Consider the following 20,791-nt stretch of genomic DNA (forward strand, 5'->3'; position numbering starts at 1 on the left):
GAGCGCGGGGATGGTGGGGGGGAGAGGCCCGTCTTGCCTGCCTGCCTGCCTGCCTCCCACTATATTCGGGCTCTGAGACCCCGAGAAAGACCGGAGCGACAATTCCGCTTTTGAATGGAGGAGGCCTCGACTAGGCTGCTGACGTAGTCTCCGCCCATTGGACCGCCGGCGCTATGACATCACCGCTGGAGAAAGCGGCCAGGGAGGGGAGGCCGGACCAATTTGATTTGTTTGAGCAGTTGGAAGCCGGAGGGGAAGGCAGGCAGGCGGACGGGCGGGCAGGGCAGGGTATGGAGCTGCGCGAACCGAGGGGCCCCTCAGCTGTTGCGCCGGCGACCAGAGCAGCGCCGTCTCGATCCTCCTCTGCAGGTACAGCGCCTGGCGGGACGGGAATGGACTGACTGACTGACTGACTGACGGGCGGGCGGGCGGCACAGCCCGAGCGACAAGGGGGGCGTGTGCTGGAGAAGCATGGCGAGGCAAGTAGCCTCGCCCCGGCGGCTGGGAACGATGGGGCTTTTCGTCCTTCACCTCCAGAAGCAAAGGAGAAAGGCGGAGGGGAGAGAGGGAGAGCGGTCGTTCGAGGGCTGCCTCTGCCTCCGGCTGCTGGCGGGAACCCGGCGCGGAAGGGAAAGGCTCTGAATTTTGCAAGACCCCTCCCCACCTTCCCATCCTCTTTGAACCTGGCCTCCCTCCTCCCAAGGAGGGAGATGGAGGGCTAAGCTGGGCTGAAACAGAGAGGAGAAAGAGCGGGGTGGGGTGTGGAGGGGGCTCGCCCGCCTGCCTTTCCAGGAGATCTCTCCGGTCGGGAGACGGGGCGTAAAAGCAAATTGTAAAAGCCGCTCCTTCCCAATCGGCGGCAGGCGCCTGGGCTCTGGCAGCGGGGCCGCTTCGCCCTCTCGCCGGGAGTGTCTTGTCAGTGTCCCTTTGATGGCCCTTCCCCTCCCCCCCATCCCAGTCCCAGAGAGGGAGGGAGGGAGGGAAGGAAAGGGAGGGTGGCCGAGAGAGACGGGTAGTAGTGGGGGAACAGACGGGAAGGGCACCCGGACTCGCGGCGCTTTGTTTTGCATTCGGGCACCGCTGCTTGGAAAAGCGGCGGCTATTCCTCTTGTTCGGGTCGCTTTTGCAAAAAAAAACACACACACAAAAAAAAAACCTCAAGCGTGGGAGCCCTTCCAGGTAGCGTTGGGCTCCTTTTTGTTTCGGGAAACGGCAGCTGTTCTATTGTCTCGAGACCCGTGGGGGGAGGGGAGGGGGCGGAGGGGGGGGAGGACGACGACCAAAAAACAAACAAAAAAAAAAGCAATAAATCTTGTCTTTCTTAAGATCCCGTGATTTGGATGGAGCGGCTCTCCATTGTGGTTCGTCGCCGGGTGCGCGGTGTGTGTGTGTGCGCGTTGTGTGTGTGTGTGTGTGTGTGTGTGTGTGTGAGAGAGAGAGAGAAGCTGAGAGCCAAGTGCGATCCTCGGGGAAAGAGTTGACGCCCTTGAAGAAGTCGATCCCTGGATTTGCCCAGAGGTGGAAATACACTTGGAGAGAGAGGGTCGTTTGTTAAGCCCCGCATATGATCTCTTAATGGCCAGAGGGGGCCGGGTGGGGGTGGGAATAAAAGAGCCGCTGTGCTGACGGGCGGACGCGAAAGGGGAGTGGGGGCTTCTGCCTTGTGTGGATCCAAGAAGGGGAGGAAGATTGTTCTTTCCGGATGATAGCCCGATGCCTCTTTGGAAAAGGAGGTCAGGTTTAAAAGGGAGAAAACAGCCTTGAGGGGAATGCACTCAAGGGAAAGCTGTGGTCTGGCTCTGACATTTCCTGAGCTTTTTTTTTTTCCCTCCCTGTCTCCAGTAGAAAAAGGCAGTGAGCGGCGTGAAGGATTAACTGCGGCCAAACGTTGGACACGGGGTAGCGCTATCAGCCCCTATATAAAATCAACAAAAAGTCCATTGAATCAACTAAACACCTATTAGAGCAGCAGTTGAGAGGTCTCTCTCTCTCTCGTTTGCTTGTTCTTTGCAACTTGCACTGCAATCCCTTCCCCACCCAACCCCCTTCGTTTATTTTTCTTTTTTTTAACATGCTCGGATTGCAGCCCTCTGATTGTTTCAAGGTGCCCGGTGAACAAGGATTTCTGCCTCTCTGGTCCACGGTATTGAAATTCTCTTCCAAATGGTATTGAAATTGCAGCTTCACAAAGAGCTCTGAATTGGAATTCTTGACAAAAGGAACGAGGCTAGGGTTTCACTCTTCTTCCCTTTGCTTTGCTTAAATTTCAAGTGGCTTTGCCAAGTTCTCTGTGAGTGGCTCTGTTGTGCAGCTTCTTTCGATCCATTCCAGCAAGAAACAAGGATAAACTTGTCTCCTTAACCAGAGCTTAAAAGTTTTTGAGGCTGGTTCCAAGAGGATCTTTCCTAGCTCTTAGAAACTAAGGCAGCATGCTTAGTTTGCAAGGCACTATATGCGATCTATGCCGGAAAAGGGATGCTCTTTTCAGTGTGCTGGCAGGGTTTGGCAGATACTTAGGCCAGTAACACCTGGATATAATGATTTATCTGGGCTTCTTCTGGCATGCACACACATGTACAACCCACGCATGTGGTCAAAGAGAATGCTAATGAATGGTTTAAATATTAAGTGGGTTGTTGTCTCAGTTTACCAGTGAACTGTATATTCTTGCTCTCTAAATAGTTGGGAGTTATGGAATGGTTAAAACTTCTTTAATGCGTAATAATTAAGAACTTAATATAACTACATTATGTTTTCTCAAAGTTTTGCTGATATGTAGTCTGGGTACATGTTATGCTTACACAGAAGTAAAGTCCACTGAGGCTAGTAGCATTATTCCATGGAATGTGTGCTGCTTGCTGGAACTTTGGCTGAATTACTTCCTCAGTTTAATATCTGGAAACTTAAGTTGTTTCTTGGAAGGAACAGACCAGTTAAAGTTTTACAAAACTACAACAAGCTTGTGAATTTTGAGAACTCTTCATGAAGGAAATTGCTTAGAATGGGTGGAAGAACCATGACTGATTTTGGAGACACATCTGAAAATTACCATATTGTACCCAAAAGGAACAGGATCCTAAATTTAGAATGTTCCCTTTGTAAAAATGGAAGTTTGAAAAGAAAAAGTCATTTGCCTTTGTTACGTAAATTATTTGGGAGAACAGAAGTAGTATTTCCTTTAGGTAAATATTATAAGTTTGTTCCTCCTTGGCAACACTGATGCTATTGTTTTCTAGTATTTAAGAAGTTAATATTTAGTAGGACTTAATTACAAAGTTACAGTAAGGTAGCAAGAGTTCCTAGTCTAAACATCTGGAACATTCATCTGTGCTAATTCTGGCCACTTCTTTTGGAATTCATAGCTCTAATAATTGTATGAAGTAGTTGAGAATAAAGTCTTCTTCAGCAACAGAGGAAACTGGTCTTTCAACTTAAGTCATTTATACTTGTGAAGCTTTTTCTTTCCTCTAGCAACTTGGGTAGAAGTAAGGCCTTTAAAGCAATTTAGATAATGGGTTTGAATCCCAACATGTTTGTGGCTAGAGCTTCCAGTAGGTAATAAGAATTCAAACAAATTGTTTAAAAGAAGCTTAGCTACCCCTCAGGGTGAAAAGCAATCTTGGAGACTACCTGTGTGGCTTCTGTTCTAAGTGGTGGTTTTTGCATAGATTACTGAAAATAGCTGTGCAAAAATTATCTAGGTGAATAAGGACTGAACTGATGCTGATACCCAATTTCTCCCTGTGCAGAGTCCTGAGGAGCAATAGATTTGTTCATCTCCTCAAAAAAGTTATATTAAGCAGAAACAAATAATGATAGAACCAACACAACAGCAATGTGTTAGCTTACATCAGGGGTGTCAAACTCAATTTCATTGAGAGCCGCATCGGAGTTGTGTTTGATCTCAGAGGGGTGGGGTGGGTGTGGCCAAGGTGGGCGTGGCCAGCTCGACATCACTCATGTCAGGGGCGCCTGTGGTGGTGCTCCTGACACTCTATCAGAGAAAACAGGCTCCCAAGCTCTATTTTTGGCTGCAAAAGCCTCCTACAACCCTCTGCCAGTGAAAAGGGAGCTCAAGAGGGCCATGTGCGGCCCTCCCGAGCTCCGTTTTCACTGGCAGAGGCACCACAGGCTAGTCCTTGGCTGTTTCCAGGGCAGCCCCGCAGGCCAGATCTACACATTCAGCGGGCTCAAGGCTGCACCCGAACCTTGAGTTTGACACCCCTGGCTTACAGGTACTGATTTCATGCATCTGTGATTTGTAAAGCTGTTTGCTTAAACCATTATAATTATATGAATTCATATGATAAGTAGTTAGGCACTATAGTGATTAGATTCATGTAACACCATATGCCAAGGTGAATAAACTTGCATTATGATGTAGCATGATAGGTGGACTCAATATATCTTACAAACACACACACATACTTTTTATGTCTCTTTCATGTAAACACAATATCTTCTAGGAAGAACACAATCCCTTTGTGTCGTGACTCTTTAGACTGCTGTTAAAAAGTGTCCATGGTTGGATATAAGTATAGCTGTGAATTGGAGATTTCTTACTGGCTGGTTTATACAGTATGCCATGCTAAACTGTGGTTTGTGTGTTTTTAACTCAGTGTGGTATATAAATCCAGCCTGCACTGTTTATGAATCACGATGCACATTGTAATGTCTTGGGTAAAGCCAGTGATGGTTTCTTAAAACATTATTAAGCAAGCTACCGCTCAGGGGCCTATGAACTTGGCCTCTATCTGGTACAAGACTTTCTAAAGTAGGAGTAAGGGAAGTGGATGTATTCCCATCTTTTTCAAAGCAGTGGAATCTTTTCCCTTCTCACCGTTTTCCCAGCCCTTCTTTGTACCTACTTGTGCTTCTTTTGATTTGAAAAATGCTGTCTTTGATCAGCCAACGCTTTGCTGTTAGGCATGGTATGAAAATAAATCTAATCCTAAATGAGGCTAATTTAATTTGGAAACCCTCAGCTTTGACTCCTTTCAAACAATTCCACCAAAGCCAAACTTGTCTTCATGGCTGACTTTTGTCTAGGGTTGGCTGGCCAAGCAGCCTTTTCTACAATGGAGTTACCCTCCCTAGGAAAACTTGGTGAAGAGGGCTAAATTAAATACTGATGTTGGTTTATTGCATGTGCATAATGAACAATGGGCAATTGCTCTCCAGGAGAGGCAGTAAATCCTAGGTTGCTCTTGATTGTTTTCAACTGAACTAGAGCTGTGAGTCCTGCTATAGCAATTTTTTGTGCCCTGGGGGGGTTGGTCACTTCGAATGGCTCTGCTGACAGCAGCACTTTGCTGAGTAACACATTCTGTAGTTCATTACTGGTGTAATATCAGAATCATTTGAATTGTTATCAAAAGTCAACAATCCCCTTCGCTGCTTGCTCTGTCCAAGCAAATGTTGCCATCCTACTGGTATTGACTTGAGAAGTTTTGTCTGAGGCTCCTTAGTTCCTGCCAAAACCTGCCCTAAGCTAGTTTTGACATCAATATATAGAAACAAATTTTCTGCAGGAAAGTTCTGATGATTCTTTATGCGTGGGACCAAATCTTGCACTGGGATAGAAGGTGTATTCTGAGTGCTTTTTCAGCTCTCAGTCTAACGTATAGCCCAGGGATTTTCCAGTGATCTCCCACCCAAACATGCTGAGTTTTCTTAAGATCACCCGAGGCCACCAAGGCAGGGATGAAATCTACTTACTTTCCCTACCCATTTGGAAGTGTATGCGCCAAGTACGATTTTGGACCCTCTGCCCATATGTAAAGCCTTCTGCGCATGCGCAGAGTTAAAACTAGGAAGTAACGACGTCCAGGCGGAGCCTCGTTCTGCCACCGCTATCGGTTCTCGGAACCACCCGCCGCTACCAGTTCGCCCGAACCGGTATGAACCAGTAGCATTTCACCCACCAAGGGTGAACCAACCAACTTTGAAACATTAGAAGCTTTCCTTTTCTGGACCACAATGTAGAGGTTTGTGTTTAGGTGGAATAGATCATTGGTCACCAACTGGTGGTCCGTAGATCACTGGTGGTCCGCAAGAAAATTTTGGTGGTTCGCAGAAAAATTATTTGCATTTTTAATATTGCACTAAATCAGGGGTCCTCACACTACGGCCTCTGGGCTGGATACGTGCAATGAATGTTTGTGTTGCTGCAGAGAGTCTCCTCCTTTGGGGTCTTTTTGTGCGGGTTGGAGGGGGGCAGAAATTCTGACTTGGGGTCTGCTTTAGCCTCCTGGTGTGGGGCCTTGGGCATAGGCTCGAGAGAAGAACCACTGGTGGTGAAGAGCCGGATGGCCTTGTTCCAGTGGGACTGCATCATGGCCTGAAACTGGCTGACCATCTCAGCCCACTGAGCCTTCAGGTGCCGTACCTGGCCTTGCACTCCTGCAGGTCTTCCCATCTGCTTGGAAAGCCTATGCTCATAGTCCTCAGTGAGGTGCTTCTGCTGAGCCTCCTTCTCGGTCATATCCAATTTGAACTGATCCAGCTGTTTTGCCAACTCTTTCTCATGGTGGCTGCTTAGCTCTAACAACTGCTTCCCGTTGGGGCCCTAAGGAGCCCAGGCTGGCAGGCAAGGAGTGGCTGGGAGGAGAGGGGCGAGTAGAGGCCATCGAGGCACCCCTCAATGTGAGTGACATCGAGTTGACCATGCCCACCCAGTCACATGACCACCTAGCCACCCACACACACACATATACACCCATCTGGTCATTACACAGATCATATTAGTGGTCCGCAGGATTTAAAATTATGAATTTAGTGGTCCCTGACATCTGAAAGGTTAGTGACGACTGGAATAGATAACACCAGGTTCATTCATTCTACCTACTACTGAATAGTAGTATAGATAGATAAAACTTAAGGTTTGTGTCCTGATAAATTTACAGGATTAATATCGTTCATGGATTCTTTACTGGGATATTATAGTGTTGACTGCAAGCACACTTATGTGAATTTGTGTACTAGTTATTGGGTTAAGGTTAAGGACAGTTTAGGTTTTATAATTAAATATAGTGATGAGGAAAAAAGTGCATCTTTCAATTTTTTAAGGCTAAAATTTTGTTCTGGTTTGAATAAGCTCAAGGTTGCTGCACTAGATGATTAGAAAAAAATATTTTATAGAAAGAACAGTTGGGGGAGCATGGATGGAAAAACTGGCATTTTAGGATTATAGCTCTTATAAGCCCCAACCAACATGAACAGTGTTAGGTGAATTGTTAAGTCCATACCATCTATAAAGCTTCCTTCCTAAATGGAAATTTACATCCTGAAGGTATTTTATTGTATTCCTGATGTATAACAATCAGAATATTTTAAAACTGCCTGGATGGAGAAGCCAGTAATAAATGCAACCATGTCTTGCATTGTGGTGAGGTTTAATTGGATTTTGACTATTCATCCTCAATAAAGGGAAATCACTTTTTTCAGGAACCTTCAAAGTGGAACTAGTCTTCCTCATGTGAATAGAGGTAGAAAACAGTTTCAATATAATTAAAACATTTGTAACTGATGAATTGGATTATGGTTCTGCTGAACTGTGACAAGAGATGGCTAGTTTTGCTGCAGAGAAAGGGATAGTTTTAACTTTCACTGCTTGGCAGCTTTTCCCCTTAGTTCTCCCACTAACCCATCAGGGAACTTAAGTGTTTTGTTTGCACAGTTTGTCTCTTTGAAATTCTAGCCTCTAGTAGTACTTGGTGAAGTTCTTGCTGCCATCTTCATTTCAGCTCCTCATGAAGAGGGTATTTCACACCTATTCTGGTCCTCTGGTCTTTTCTGTCTTCTGAAGAGGATTCCTGAGGGACAAGCTAGTTTAAATTTAGTGTTGGAAGATGGGTGTAACTAGTCCGGGTATTTTTTTTTTCCAACTAGTCCAGCAAGAATTCTAATCAAAGGGTAGGTTTCATGATCCAGGCCTTAACCTACAAATTAAAGAAATATTGGGCTTTGAAAAGAGAAGAAAGTACAGTAGTAAAATCTCTATCAATAGAAAAAGATTCATTGGCTCACTTAGGACGAAACTAGATATTAACAATCCTGCCACAAGCTAAAAACTACTCCTACTTAAATTATGGGTACCAAAGAGAAAAGGGAGGCCTATTATAAGAATATTCTGGAATTGGCAGCATATGTTAAAAGAGACAAGAGAAAGGACATTGTTAACCCCTCTGTCTGCCGTTTTTAGAAGATTGTTTGAAGGGTTGTGACCAAATAAGGTTTAATCTGTGTTCTGCTAACTGATCAAAGCTCAGCTCTAATAACCTTTTCATCCCACAGAGTGCTGCCTTGTGATCCAACGTGTTCCTCCCAGGCCCTTCTAGTCATGCATTCAGTTGCTGAATTACAGCAAATGTGTAACAAAGTTAATTTCTAATGGAAAAAGTCTGGCCTAAGAGGAGGTAAACCCATCGCTAAGGTTGTTTACTTAAACAGCAAAGATTAGATAGATATGCTTTCTTGTGAATAGGATGAGACACATGTACCTACTGTATTATTGAAAATCTACTTCTATTGATAGGTTTATTTATATGTTTTATAAATAACTCAAAGCTGTGAGCATACCCAATAGTCCTTCCTCCTATTTTCCCTACAACAATCACCCTGTGAAATGGGTTGGGCTGAAAGAGAGTGACTTGCCCAAGAACAGCCATCTGGCTTTCATGCCTAAAACGGGACTAGAACTCACAGGCTCCTGGTTTCTAGGTGAGCAATATGGGAGGGGATGAGATTAATAGTCCCATTGCTATTTACTTGCCATTTCACATCTGCTTGCCTTTGTGTGTGTGGACCCAGTCTGCATTATTTCCCAGAAGTCAAAGAGGAGAAGCTGCGTACAGGTTAACATTCCTCCTTGCAGGTCAGTAGGAAACAGCTGTCAGGAAGATCCAGGAATCATAGTGAGCCCCTCAACTGAGATACAGAGTTTAGTGGCTTCCTGATGACATGGTCCTCATTGTGGTGCAGATGTAGTTTTGTGCTCCCCTCCTGGTGGGAGGAAACAGAAGAACTAATACCGGGTGTAGTCATCCTAACTAAGAATTCTCTTTTTTCTGAGAAAGTTTAAAGTGAGGGAAAATCCAGTACCTGGGCTTCTTATGCCCTTCATTTATATGGATAAACACAGAGGGCTGCTCTTATCTTCCAGGATCCTTTTGTTCTGTAGAGAATGTGGTTTCCTGCAAAGATACATCTTAGGGCACTGAATATGAATTTGCTGGTCATGATTGGGAGAATAATGTTGCAGTTTTCATGAATGTGAATATATAGCATAATGAAGGTGATAAGGTTTTATTCCAGTGCTAGTTCCTCAGTTAATTTTAAATAGGACTGTCTGCCAAAGATAGAGCCACACTTTGTATGCAAGGTGAGTACGCCCAGCCTCAGGCCCTCAACGTGAGTCTATAATGTAGGAATGTTTTGTGGCCAAATGTGACCGTTGCCAGGATTCCCTGGTAGCTTGTTCATTGCCATGGCTCAGATGTTTATTCTGGCTACAAGTAGGACATTTGTTTGCAATGAGCACTTCAGTGTCTAAACATGGTTCCTCCAAAAGTGGTTTGATAGTACACTAAAAGAATAATTTAGTATGTTAAGACTGAAGATGAAGGAATAAAGAAAATACGATTTCAGTGTAATTGAAAAAGTGAGGGTGTGAAGTATTTGGTTCCAAAAGAATATTCTGATATGATCACTGATGAAAGGTAGACAAAATTCATATTTTGAGTGTCTGTTGAACAATATAAGGATCGTCTTATGTTTCTGTAAGGTGATTCCTCTGGAAGCAATTTTTGCTAATTCTTTTGGATTGTTTGGGCACATTCCAGAGGGAGAGGGAGAGGGAGAAAGAGGGAGGGAGAGAGAGAGAGAGAGAGAGAGAACAGCTGCCGCCCAAAGCCAATGGACAGAGGAAATCAGCTGGAGAGGTGGGTTCCCATGATCACATCCTTGTGAGCTTCCCAGGGGCATCTGGTTGCCAACTGTGGGAAACAGGATATTGAGCTCAAAGGGCCTCTGATAACTGTGGTGGTGTGCTTCGGTTCCCAAGTTAGTTTTTATGCAGTAGCATAAAAGCTCCATATTTCACTCATACGTGGACCATACTTTTCAAGCCAAGCTTCTGTAAAATAAAACAGCATATTTCAAACGATCTGCAGCAATCCTCATGTTGCAGCTAGGCTATCCAGGTAGTCCTCAACTTACAACAGTTTGTTTAGTGACTGTTCGAAGTTACAACAGTACTGAAAAAAGTGACATGACCATTTTTCACACTTATTGATGCAGCACCCCACACGCACACAATCATGTGATCAAAATTCAGATGCTTGCAGTGTCCCAGGGTCATGTGATCACCTTCTGTGACCTTCTGACAAGCAAAGTCAATGAGGAAGCCAGATTCACTTAACAACTGTGTTACTAACGTAAGAACTGCAGTGATTCACTTAGCAACTGTGGCAAGAAAGGTCGTAAAATGGGGCAAAATTTCACAATGCCAGTATTGCCTTTCTTAAGGCTCTTAGATCATAGCCATTCTTATACACTCTATCCCACTCCTTTCCTCCATCAAGCCATGTGTGCTGGGTGAATATTCAAATGCAATCAAGGCTTGTTTTCCCGTTCTGGGAGAGATTACAGGGCTAGCTAGCATAATTTTTGCTTTGAGTAACTAATTTGATCCTCTGTGTGGTTGATCTAGTTTGAGCCATATCTTGTCACTTAAGGCGAGAACTCACAATCTCCCAGTTTCTAGCCTGGTGTGCCTCAAACACTATACCAAACAGGGTCTCCTGCTTTCCATTACAATAACTTAAAAATATTGTTGTGATCATTGTATCACACTTATCAAAAGCATTATGCAAGTATTATACATGTATGTATCCTGTTTGTTTTTTCCCCATCATCATCTACAAGTCACATGGGTTCCAAAAAGTTATTATACGTAAATTACTATCTTACTATCAAGAATAGCAGAATGTTTTAAACCATTTACTAATCAGTTACAGCCACCTAAAAAATTGTATCACTTGTACAGTGGAGCACCAAAGCTGGTAAAACACGCTATTATGACTTAAATATGAATCGGAAAGGATTTTTGGTCTCGATTATACCAATAAAAAATCTACTTATTGATTAGTGATAAAACCCTTATTGGAAAGACATGGGCTCATCACCTTGAAACAATATTCTGAATTTAGATAACAACCCTGAGCATTCTCCTTCTCCTCTATATAGTTTAGCTTTCCCCAACCTGCCCCTTTCCAGATGTTCTGGACTACAACTCCCAGAATCATCAGTGCCTGTCTTGAGGATTTGGGGATTCAGTCCAAGATATCTGGCAAGGGCTGGGTTGGGGAAAGCTAATATAGTAAATGCCTTGGTTACTTCTGAACTGATGCATATGTGCTGCATGATCCAGTGATTTGACTTGCTCTATATCTAGATTTATGTCGCTGGGGGATTCTCTTTTGAAGAATCACCTGAGGTTGAATTGGGAAATGCTGCCTCAGCAGAAGGCCCTAGACAGTCTGTCTTTTTTATAGCTATCTCTCTCCTGCTGCCAACTCACTCTTAAAGGGCAGATTATATTGGTGAGTGTGAATGCGCTGGATCCATCCCAACCTGATATGTATGCATATTCTTTGTCTTTATTGACTTTTAATGGGTAAGAGCGAAGCTACTGCAGGCCATTAAAAAGCTCCATTTGGCTTCTCCTTAGTTCATGTCTAAGAAAGCAATCAATTCTGAGAAATGTCTTTCAACCTTGCATATAAGAGGCTGCACCCACTATTACTCCCTGCTTCTCTGCATTGGAAAATCTCGATTACATCATGTTTTTAGCTGGCCAGCAGAAAGATCTGCAGTGAAAACCAAATGGCAGTAATAACAATGGCTTGCTAGCTTTCATGATGAGAGCCGGTTGGCTGGAGTTGTCTCTAATTAATGAGAATTAGAATAGATAATAGAAAGAAGTAAATACAGATAGTCCTTGATTTATGACCACAGTTGGGACCAGAATTTCCATCACTCAGCAATGTGGCCATAAAGCCCGACATACAACAACATTGCTTGGTGTCGGCACTCCCCATTGACATAAAAACTGTTGGTGGCTAAGGAAAGACACACCCCAAACTAGGTCATTCTGGCTTTTTTCCTTCCCAGCTCAGGTAAAGTAAGGAACTGCCTCTGCTTCAGCTCACCCTATCCACCTCCCTCTCTCTCCCATCTCTGCCCTTTTGACTGTCCTGCACCCTGTTTTGCGGGGCAGCAAGTATTCTCAGAACTGCATGGCTCTGGGGCTGCTTATCACACTGCAACTCAAACCTTCTTGGCATGCTGGGGCTGCAAGAAGCCACAACTGCTCTGGAAGCCGCCCCATCTGCATGGCAGAAATTGCCAGCTGTCCCAGGAAACCTCAGCCAGCCCATCCCAGTCCCAGCCATAATAGCCTCGCCACCCTGCACTCTGAGGCCTGTGCTGACCTGTGCTCTGCCATCCCAACTGACCTCTGTCTTCTTGCTTCTATTGTTGACAAGATGTGCCACTTTGCAAGAGAGCTGCTAGCTTAGAAGGCCATCTGCCTGGTCTCATTGGGAAACCTTGGGAAGAAAGCCTCACGCAGCCAGCAGCTGCCTCCCAGAAGGCTCAGGCCAGGCCAGGCATGCTTGGCCAGCAGCAGGAGAAAGAAGAGGGCAGAGGTCAGTTAGGGAGGCAGGGGCTGCGAATGCAGACGGTGAAGAGGGCATAGATAGGGTAAGATAGGTATGTAGGGAGTTGAAGTGTCTCTGTGGTTGTAAATACAGGTAGGCTGCCAGCACAAATTTTGATTATGTGACTGTGGGGGGCCTTGCAATGGCCATAGCTTTGGAGACTGGTCATAAGTCGCTTCAGCACCACTGTAACTACGAATAGTCATTGAAAGAATGGTCATAAGTGGAGGACTACCTATAACAGTGTTTCTCAACCTTGACAGTTTGAAGATACGTGGACTTCAACTTCCAAAATTCCCTAGCCAGCTATGTTATGCTATGTTGGTTGGGGAATTCTGGAAGCTGAAGTCCACACAATTTCAAATGGCTAAGGTTGAGGAAACACTGACCTATAGCGATGACAGTCGATCCTTCTTCCAAAATAGGACCAGAGATTGACAGCTGCTGGGAAAGAAGAAAAGGTTGTTTTGTTATTTTTGATTCTTCCTGCCTAGTGACTACTTGGTCCAAAATTCATATGAAGTAGCAGGGTTCCAGCTGTATTTTGGGGCAAGATCAGAATTTCTATTACAGAAAGCCAGGGCATGTACTGGATGCAAAAGCACCACTGACCAGAGAAATCAACGCCTCTGTCTTAGTTAACTTGCATCAACCCTGCTTCTTTAAGAAGGCCATATAATAGATACGGACTAGGATTACAATTCCTTGAAGGCCAGAATTCCTTACAACTTCACAGTATAGCTTCTCCTCTGTTGAGTTAAGATGGCATTGAACATGACAACAGTGGACTGAAATTGTAAAAAAAAAAAAAATCATTAGTTTTCAATATATTTTTTCTCGTAGCATCCCAGCATGCCTGGTGCTTTCATTGCTATGTTAACCGGAACAAAAATGCCATTGTTGAAGCATGAATAGTGGAAATTGTTCAGCTAGGTCAAGCAAAGGAGCATTTTTTCTCCCCAATGGCCATCTAACGCTGCCCAATGATGTGTGATCAAGCATGATCAATAGATCAGAGGCTAATCAAACTATTTTAGAGACATGAAGGGAACCAGAACAAGTTGTAAACTGTCTCCTAAATATTAGAAGGCATTTTTCATAGCAAGACAGGGGGTACGACTAAAACAAAAATCTGGTTCCTTAGCTTAGTAAATTCTGTGACGGGGAACTTGAATCCTTCCACTGTATAGTATTAATAAAGAGTATTATGACCTCAGCTATATATATTCTGATGTGTCGAGACTGCCAGGGATTTGCGTCAGTAAAGTTAAAATTCTGGAACCTCCAAATACTAAGCAAACAACACACACTAGGATGTTCCATGTCTAAATGTTGCTTACTTTGCATGATTTATTCTGACTGGCACAAAAGAACAGTTCTTTCTCAAGCTCTGTTCCCCAATGACTGGGGAAACCTGTCCCATTGCCAGGCCTAATTTCTGAGGCCGTGCCAAGTATTAGACTTTTATTGAATAAGCCCAGCCCTCCTCCTATAACAGGTAGAAGCTTGGATTTTAAGTGAAGCAACAGCACGAAATACGTTCTGCCAGTAGATATCTTGTGAACAGTTACTTAGAATCCTATTTGCCCTGGGGAAAGTACGCATCACGTATGACAGCTCATGCTGCAGAGGGTGTCCATCCTAGTCTGCAACTTCATAACAGGACTTGTTTTTCTCAGCTGAGAAGAAAACTTTTAAAACTCAATTCCAACCTTTCTGAACTTTTAAATTTACTTTCATGCCTATTCTGTTTTGAATTTCTCTTCTCCCATGGTCACAGCAGGTGGCAAGCAAACTTCGTTGATCTTGGAAAAATTAAATACCATTGGTTAGATCTAGTTAGTCTTTAGATGGAAGGCTGGACTGGGAAATTTAAAAAATAAATTGAACGAAAGCAATGATGGAACTGATTTACATGTGTTACTGTTGTTAAGATGACTGCATGTCGTAAGATGTTGAGTTCTACTCAAGACACTTTACTTTTAACCTTTCCCCTTTTATTTTCTTCCGTTTATGTCTGATTCTCTGCAGTTTTCTTAGCAAAAGTTTTCAGACTGCCTCTTTCCTGGGGCCAAGAAAAAGTAACTGGCCCAAAGTTACCCAGCTGGTTTTATATCCAAAGCAGGACTAGAATTCACCGTCTCTAGTTTCTAGCCTAATTGCCTTAGTCCTTGCACCAAACTGGCTCTTACCCTAAGTCAATACCAATTTTAAATGGTTTTGTGATTTTTAATGGAAATGAAAACATGTTTTGATTTCCACTTTTCCCCACTGGCATATCTTTTTATTTAGTCTCCGATCATAAAAGCAATGCATTCAGATTCTGAAGCTGGCACATTACAGTGACCATTACAATGTGACTGAACGAGTGACTTTCAATGGTCAATCTTTTTGCTCTCAAGCTTTGTTAAGGAGACAGAACCCTCTGAACAGTTCAGAGTAATTAGCAGGTTCCAGAGTACCATTGCATGCTCTTCAGGGTTGCTCCTAAAGTAGTAATGTGGGGCATGTTCAGGTAGTACACACATGGCCAATTTGATGAAATGACAACCACAGGCAGGCTAAATCACTTGAGAGGAAATGGCAGTGTATCTGCCACAGATGTGGGATGTTCACCTATTGTGTGTGTCACTTTCAGAGCAGCATACCTGATCAAAACAGGGATTAAGCAGGATTTACATCTAACAGGGAGGTTAGAAATGACTAACATGAGTGATCTTACTTGTATTCTGACACAATTTGGCTAACCTGTTTCAGGCATTCTTTCAGGATTGAAAAAAAATGTGATTTGGATGGGCACAGATGGAAACTTTTATCTCACTTAAGTCTGGCTCTGGCTACACCAAAGTGGGTTTTATTTATTTACAAGATTTGTACAGGTATCCTTACGTATCAACTGCAATTGGGACTGGCAATTCTGTCGCTAAGCAATGTGATCGTAAAGTAAAACGCCACACGCCTGACATGACAACCCAGCTTACAACGCCAGTTCCACTTGTGGTTGTGAATCAAATCACCTATGTTTGTTAAGCACAATGTCACGTGACCTTGCTACTTCCTGCCAGCTTCTTCATTGACTTTGCTTGTCAGAAGCTGGCAGTGAAAGTTGCAGATGGTGATCATGTGACTATAAGACGGCTGCAGGCTTGAGGACAGGTCATAAATTTTCAGTTCCATTGTATTTTCAAATGGTTGCTGAACAAACAGCAAACAAGAATTATCTGGATGGCCATCCATTTAAAGCACAGCTCTGGGTGGCTTACAACAATAATAAAACTACAAAACAATTAAAAAATGATTTTTTTAAAAAAGGTGCCTCATCCATCATCCTGGGATATGCCCCCAACAAGCCATGCACAGGCTCCCATTCCACTCTTTCCCAATGCTGGAGGAAGAGCCAGGTCTGTAAGGCCTAACAGAAGAACAAGTATGTGGAGATGCTACCCAGATCCTAAATGCCACTAGGTGACAGTATTTAATCTGGAAAGAAGGGCCTGTGGAATGTAGTTCTGAACAAACTGGCAACACTGCTATTAATAAGCACAATGGAAGATAATGGTCAATCTTTGGTTAAATTTATTTATTTATTTTTGATTTATATGCTGCCCTTCTTCGGAGACTCAGGGCGGCTTACAAGGCGTTAAGCAATAGCCTTCATACTTTTGTATATTTTATATAAAGTCAGCTTATTGCCCCCACAAACCGAATCCTCATTTTACCTACCTTAGAAAGGATGGAAGGCTGAGTCAACCTTGAGCCTGGTGAGAATTGAACTCGCAGTAATTGCAGGCAGCTGGAAGCTAAATACTACCTTTAACAGTAGCATTAGTCTGCTGCGCCACTCGGATATTGCTAGATATCCGTTTCAGACACTGATTATTTGACTTATTATGGAGTGTGCTTTGTATAATTACTTGCTGTACTTCATTTTCCCTGCCTTCTGAAATGAGGCTAGAAGAGTGGCATAATGTTGTTCATTAATCCACTTAGTTTATGGATTGACACTTGTTTTTATTTGCGCACTTATCTTTAAGTGACGGTTCTCTTTTCAAATTAATTTAATCCCCAAATGCTAAGCTGCATCGGACCATTATTATCTGTTTATGGTTGCTACCATTTTAAAAAAAAAAAAAACATAGGAATGATTCTTGTCAATTGGACTGCCCATAATTGATGCCTTGCATGAACTGCTTAAATGGAACTGGAGATACTTGCTACAAGTGGAGTGATGGTTTGATCCACTACTTATAGCTTATTATAAGTAGTGGATTAAACCGTCACCCCACTTGTAGCAAGTATCTCCAGTTCCACTAACTGACTGAGGTCTAGGATGATTTCTCCATCAACTATGTATGCTTTTTCCATCTCTTGATGCAAGTCTATATTTGCTACCAGCAACATTTCTGTTCTGGAACTTATTGTTCTAGTGCAGGCCGGATGTGTCATGTCCTGATCACGACCACGCCCAGTTTAGCGAAGGGGGGAAAGTTTTGATACGCCACAGTGATGACACGAGGTTGACACCCCTGTTCTAGTCACCCATCCTTTTTAAAGACAGACTGATTGAATGGGAAGAGTACATCTTTTAAAAAAAAAAAAAATACAAAATTTTAAACTTTGAAGCAATTTTAAGAAGTTAGTATGTAGAATAAATCAAAGCTTTCCATGCAGTCTTAAGCCATCCTAAGAGAGTTTACATAATAAAAAGCTATGAGCAGCACTAGGCATGGTATGTGGTGGAAATATTACCATAAATGATAACACTGGCATTATCCAATAGGAGCCCATGCTACCTAACTGATACACCTCTGTTGTAAGGTCAGGCCTATTAAAATATCTGTAAAACCAGTTTACCCATAGAGCAAGGCAGAAGCAATATGTCTGAAAAACAGTATTTTGAATTTAACAATTTATGGCTAACGGTACTGGCAAAATAGTTGATCTCAGTAGCAGCCAAATCTTTTTGAATAAGATTGCCTTTTAGACACAAAAAATTGGGGAAATACTTAATCTGTGAGACAAACTTATTCTTTCAGGGGAAATTAGGTACTAAAAATGGAGAGTTTCACAAATGAATGAGCAGATGTGTGCATTAGAGAGAGAAGAATAGGAAAGCATGTCTTAAGGATTCTTCAGCTCTCTTGTGAGCATACACCTCAGCTCTCCTTAGGATATAGTGGGCATTTAAATGTGTATTTGCTCTCAGATTGCTATGCAGCATGCAAATCAGGGGTGAAATCCAGCAGGTTCTGACAAGTTCGAGAGAACCGGTAGCAGAAATTTTGAGCAGTTGGAGAACTGGTAGTGGAAATTTTGAGTAATTTGGAGAACTGGCAAATACTACCTCTGGCTGGCCCCAGAATGGGGTGGGAATGGAGAATTTGCAGTATCCTTCCCCTGCCACACCCACCAAGCCACGCCCACAGAACCGATAGTAAAAAAAAATGGATTTCACCACTGATGCAAATCCTATTTCCAAGTAAATAAGAAAGGAACCGATTTTCGCAAGAGGGGTGGTGAGTTAGTGTTTAATGCCCATGTTGAATCATGATTACAGAGTCTTCACTGCCACTGAGATCTTAAACTGCAATCCAGTAGTCTTATTCACATTGTAAAGCATAATCAGCCAGGGATCCCTTTTTTTAGGGAAGGATTTCTGAAAAAATTCTCTATCTCTAGTACAGGTAGTCCTTGATTACAACCATTCGTTTACTGGCTGTTCGAAGTTACAACAGCACTAAAAAAAAGTAATTTACAACCCTTTTTTCCACACTGATGACCATTGCAGCATCCCCATGTTCACGTGATCAAAATTTGGACACTTTGCAACTGGCATGTATTTATGACGGTTACAGTGTCCCGGGGTCATTTGATCCCCTTTTGGGACCTTCTGACAAAGCAAACTCTATGGGCCAGTCTGATTTAATTAATTACTAACGTAACAACTGCAGTGGTTCACGTAACAACTATGGCAAGAAAAATGATAAAACGGGGCAAAACTCACTTAAATTTTGGGCTCAATTGTGGTTGTAGATTGAGGAGTATCTGTCCATAGGAGAGAAAACAGCGGCCTTGTAAGAATGTTCAGCTATCAATCTTCCAAAATAGTCTTGCCAATGATAAAAATGAAAGATTAGGGAAGCAAGAAATTGCTTCTCATATAGTTTCGAAAATGAAGTTGGCATTTCTTTTCTTCAGCTGTGTTGTAACATTTCTCTCTTTTTAAAGTTTTAGGCTTGGAATATTAGAAGACCAAAAGAAGTTTGAGGACTTCCTGAGGGACTACAGAAATATTCTTTGATCAACGTGTGATCCACACTTCTCACAAAAATGCCTATATTGAAGCAGCTGGTGACAAACTCTGCTAATCCTAAACGCCGGTCTCGGGCTGATCTGACAACTGAGATGATCAGCGCTCCTCTTGGCGATTTCCGTCACACCATGCATGTGGGTCGGGCTGGGGATGCCTTTGGAGATACCTCCTTCCTCACTAGCAAGGGTGGGGAGGAAGAACAGGAAGCTACGGAGGAGACCGGTTCCTTCTCGAAGCCTGGCCTGCTCTCACGGAGGTTTCGCAGCAGCAAGCGGTCTCATTCTGTGACACGTGGTGACCGGCGGGACATGCTGGGCTCTCTGAGGGATTCAGCGATTTTTGTGAAGAATGCAGTATCCCTACCCCAACTCACGGAGAAGGAAGCAGATAAGAGTGGCAGGAAGCAGCTACCCAAGAGCCTCTCCTCGAGCCCTGTGAAGAAAGGCCCCGAGGAGAACATCCTCGAAGAGAAACACACAAATGGTGCTGCTGAAGTCCTCAACTCCAAACCTTACAGTCCTGGCTTGGAAGAGCGTGATTTTGGGGATGTGACTGATTTGCCTTTAGTCATCCCCAAGGATAGCTACGGCATGAAGCATGCCGAGTCCATCCTTTCTTTTCATATTGATCTGGGACCTTCCATGTTAGGGGACGTCTTGAGCATTATGGATAAGGACTTGTGGGAACAAGAGGACTCTGGTTATCATGGAGCGGAGGATCCCCAAAGGGAAGCTGGCCCAACAGAGACATCAGCAGCCCGGTGGTTTAGCCACGAAAGCAAACTTGTCTTGGATTCTGTGATTCAAAATGATGGCCACCGAGTAGTCACTTACAGTCCTGGATCGGCTCGCAGCGTCACCAGTCGTACGACAATAGACAGCAGTTCGGTCTCCAGCTGTGTGTCCATGGGGGAGGAACAGCGAAGCTTAGCCTCTAAAGGACCCAGCCACAGCCTTCCGAGTAATGGGAGGCATAACCTTGTGAAACAGCCAGAGAAAGAGTTCTCTTTCATGGATGAGGAAGATGATGAAATAAGAGTATAAAAAAGCCGTATACTCCCTTTGAGTTGAAGGAGAAAATGCAGTTGAATCTGGAATAAACAGCATGATACGAAGAGAAAAAAAAAAGTGTTAAATGCTTTTGCCAGCCTTCTTAGGCTGCAGATTTCATCATTATTTTCTTAAACAGGCTGCTGGAAAGTTGTTGGGTTTTTTCCTTCCTCATTTGGGGTTATCGCAAGGGTCAAGCTGGAAATCACATATAAATGGTGTTCTGTATATTTAAAATAATTTATTCCTATGTTCATAGGGATGCCTAAAGTAGGTTGCTAGGAGATATTTGGAAAAAAATGTTTCCAGGCAGAAATCTGACATATTCAAACTTTTTTTGAAAAGGGTAGCTCTTGGTTAACTTATCTACTTGCCTGTTTAAAGCAATACAGAGCTGAATATTAGGACAAAGCTCAAAAGCACTAGTTTCTCTATTAATATATATATATATATATTTCCTTTACCTTTATACTAGTGCTTGTAAGATTTTTTTTTTCTTTTGTATTTCCAAGGAGAATTCTTTTCTGGACCTTGCGGTAGTCTGCAGGTTGTTATATGTTTGCAGAAAGGGAATAAAAACAGGAGTTTGAAATAACCAAATCTTTCAGATCTACACATTTGGATGCTAAATAATTTTCTCCTTGTGGGCAGACCTCTGGAAGTATTTATTACCTTTGGAAATCTCATTATATTTCTTTTTTTTAAAA

The 20,791-nt window shown here is 43.2% G+C and overlaps 1 protein-coding gene across 1 annotated transcript; it reads left to right on the forward strand.

Annotated features, from left to right (window-relative positions):
- Window positions 1-316: 316 nt before the first annotated feature.
- On the forward strand, window positions 317-20,398 carry CDC42EP4 (CDC42 effector protein 4). Its single transcript, XM_070934730.1, has 2 exons — window positions 317-369; window positions 18,951-20,398. Exon 2 carries the CDS (start codon window positions 19,053-19,055, stop codon window positions 20,076-20,078), a length of 1,026 nt encoding a protein of 341 aa, XP_070790831.1. The 5' UTR covers window positions 317-369; window positions 18,951-19,052; the 3' UTR covers window positions 20,079-20,398.
- Window positions 20,399-20,791: the final 393 nt, after the last annotated feature.

Source organism: Pituophis catenifer, unplaced genomic scaffold, assembly GCF_029215685.1.
Source record: "Pituophis catenifer annectens isolate HBS135680 unplaced genomic scaffold, rPitCat1.0.hap2 SCAF_2, whole genome shotgun sequence".
Taxonomy (NCBI): Eukaryota; Metazoa; Chordata; class Lepidosauria; order Squamata; family Colubridae; genus Pituophis; species Pituophis catenifer.

Excerpts from the sequence above, each read along its gene's own strand:
- CDC42EP4 (XM_070934730.1), top strand. The coding sequence starts at position 19,053 with ATGCCTATATTGAAGCAGCTGGTGACAAACTCTGCTAATCCTAAACGC.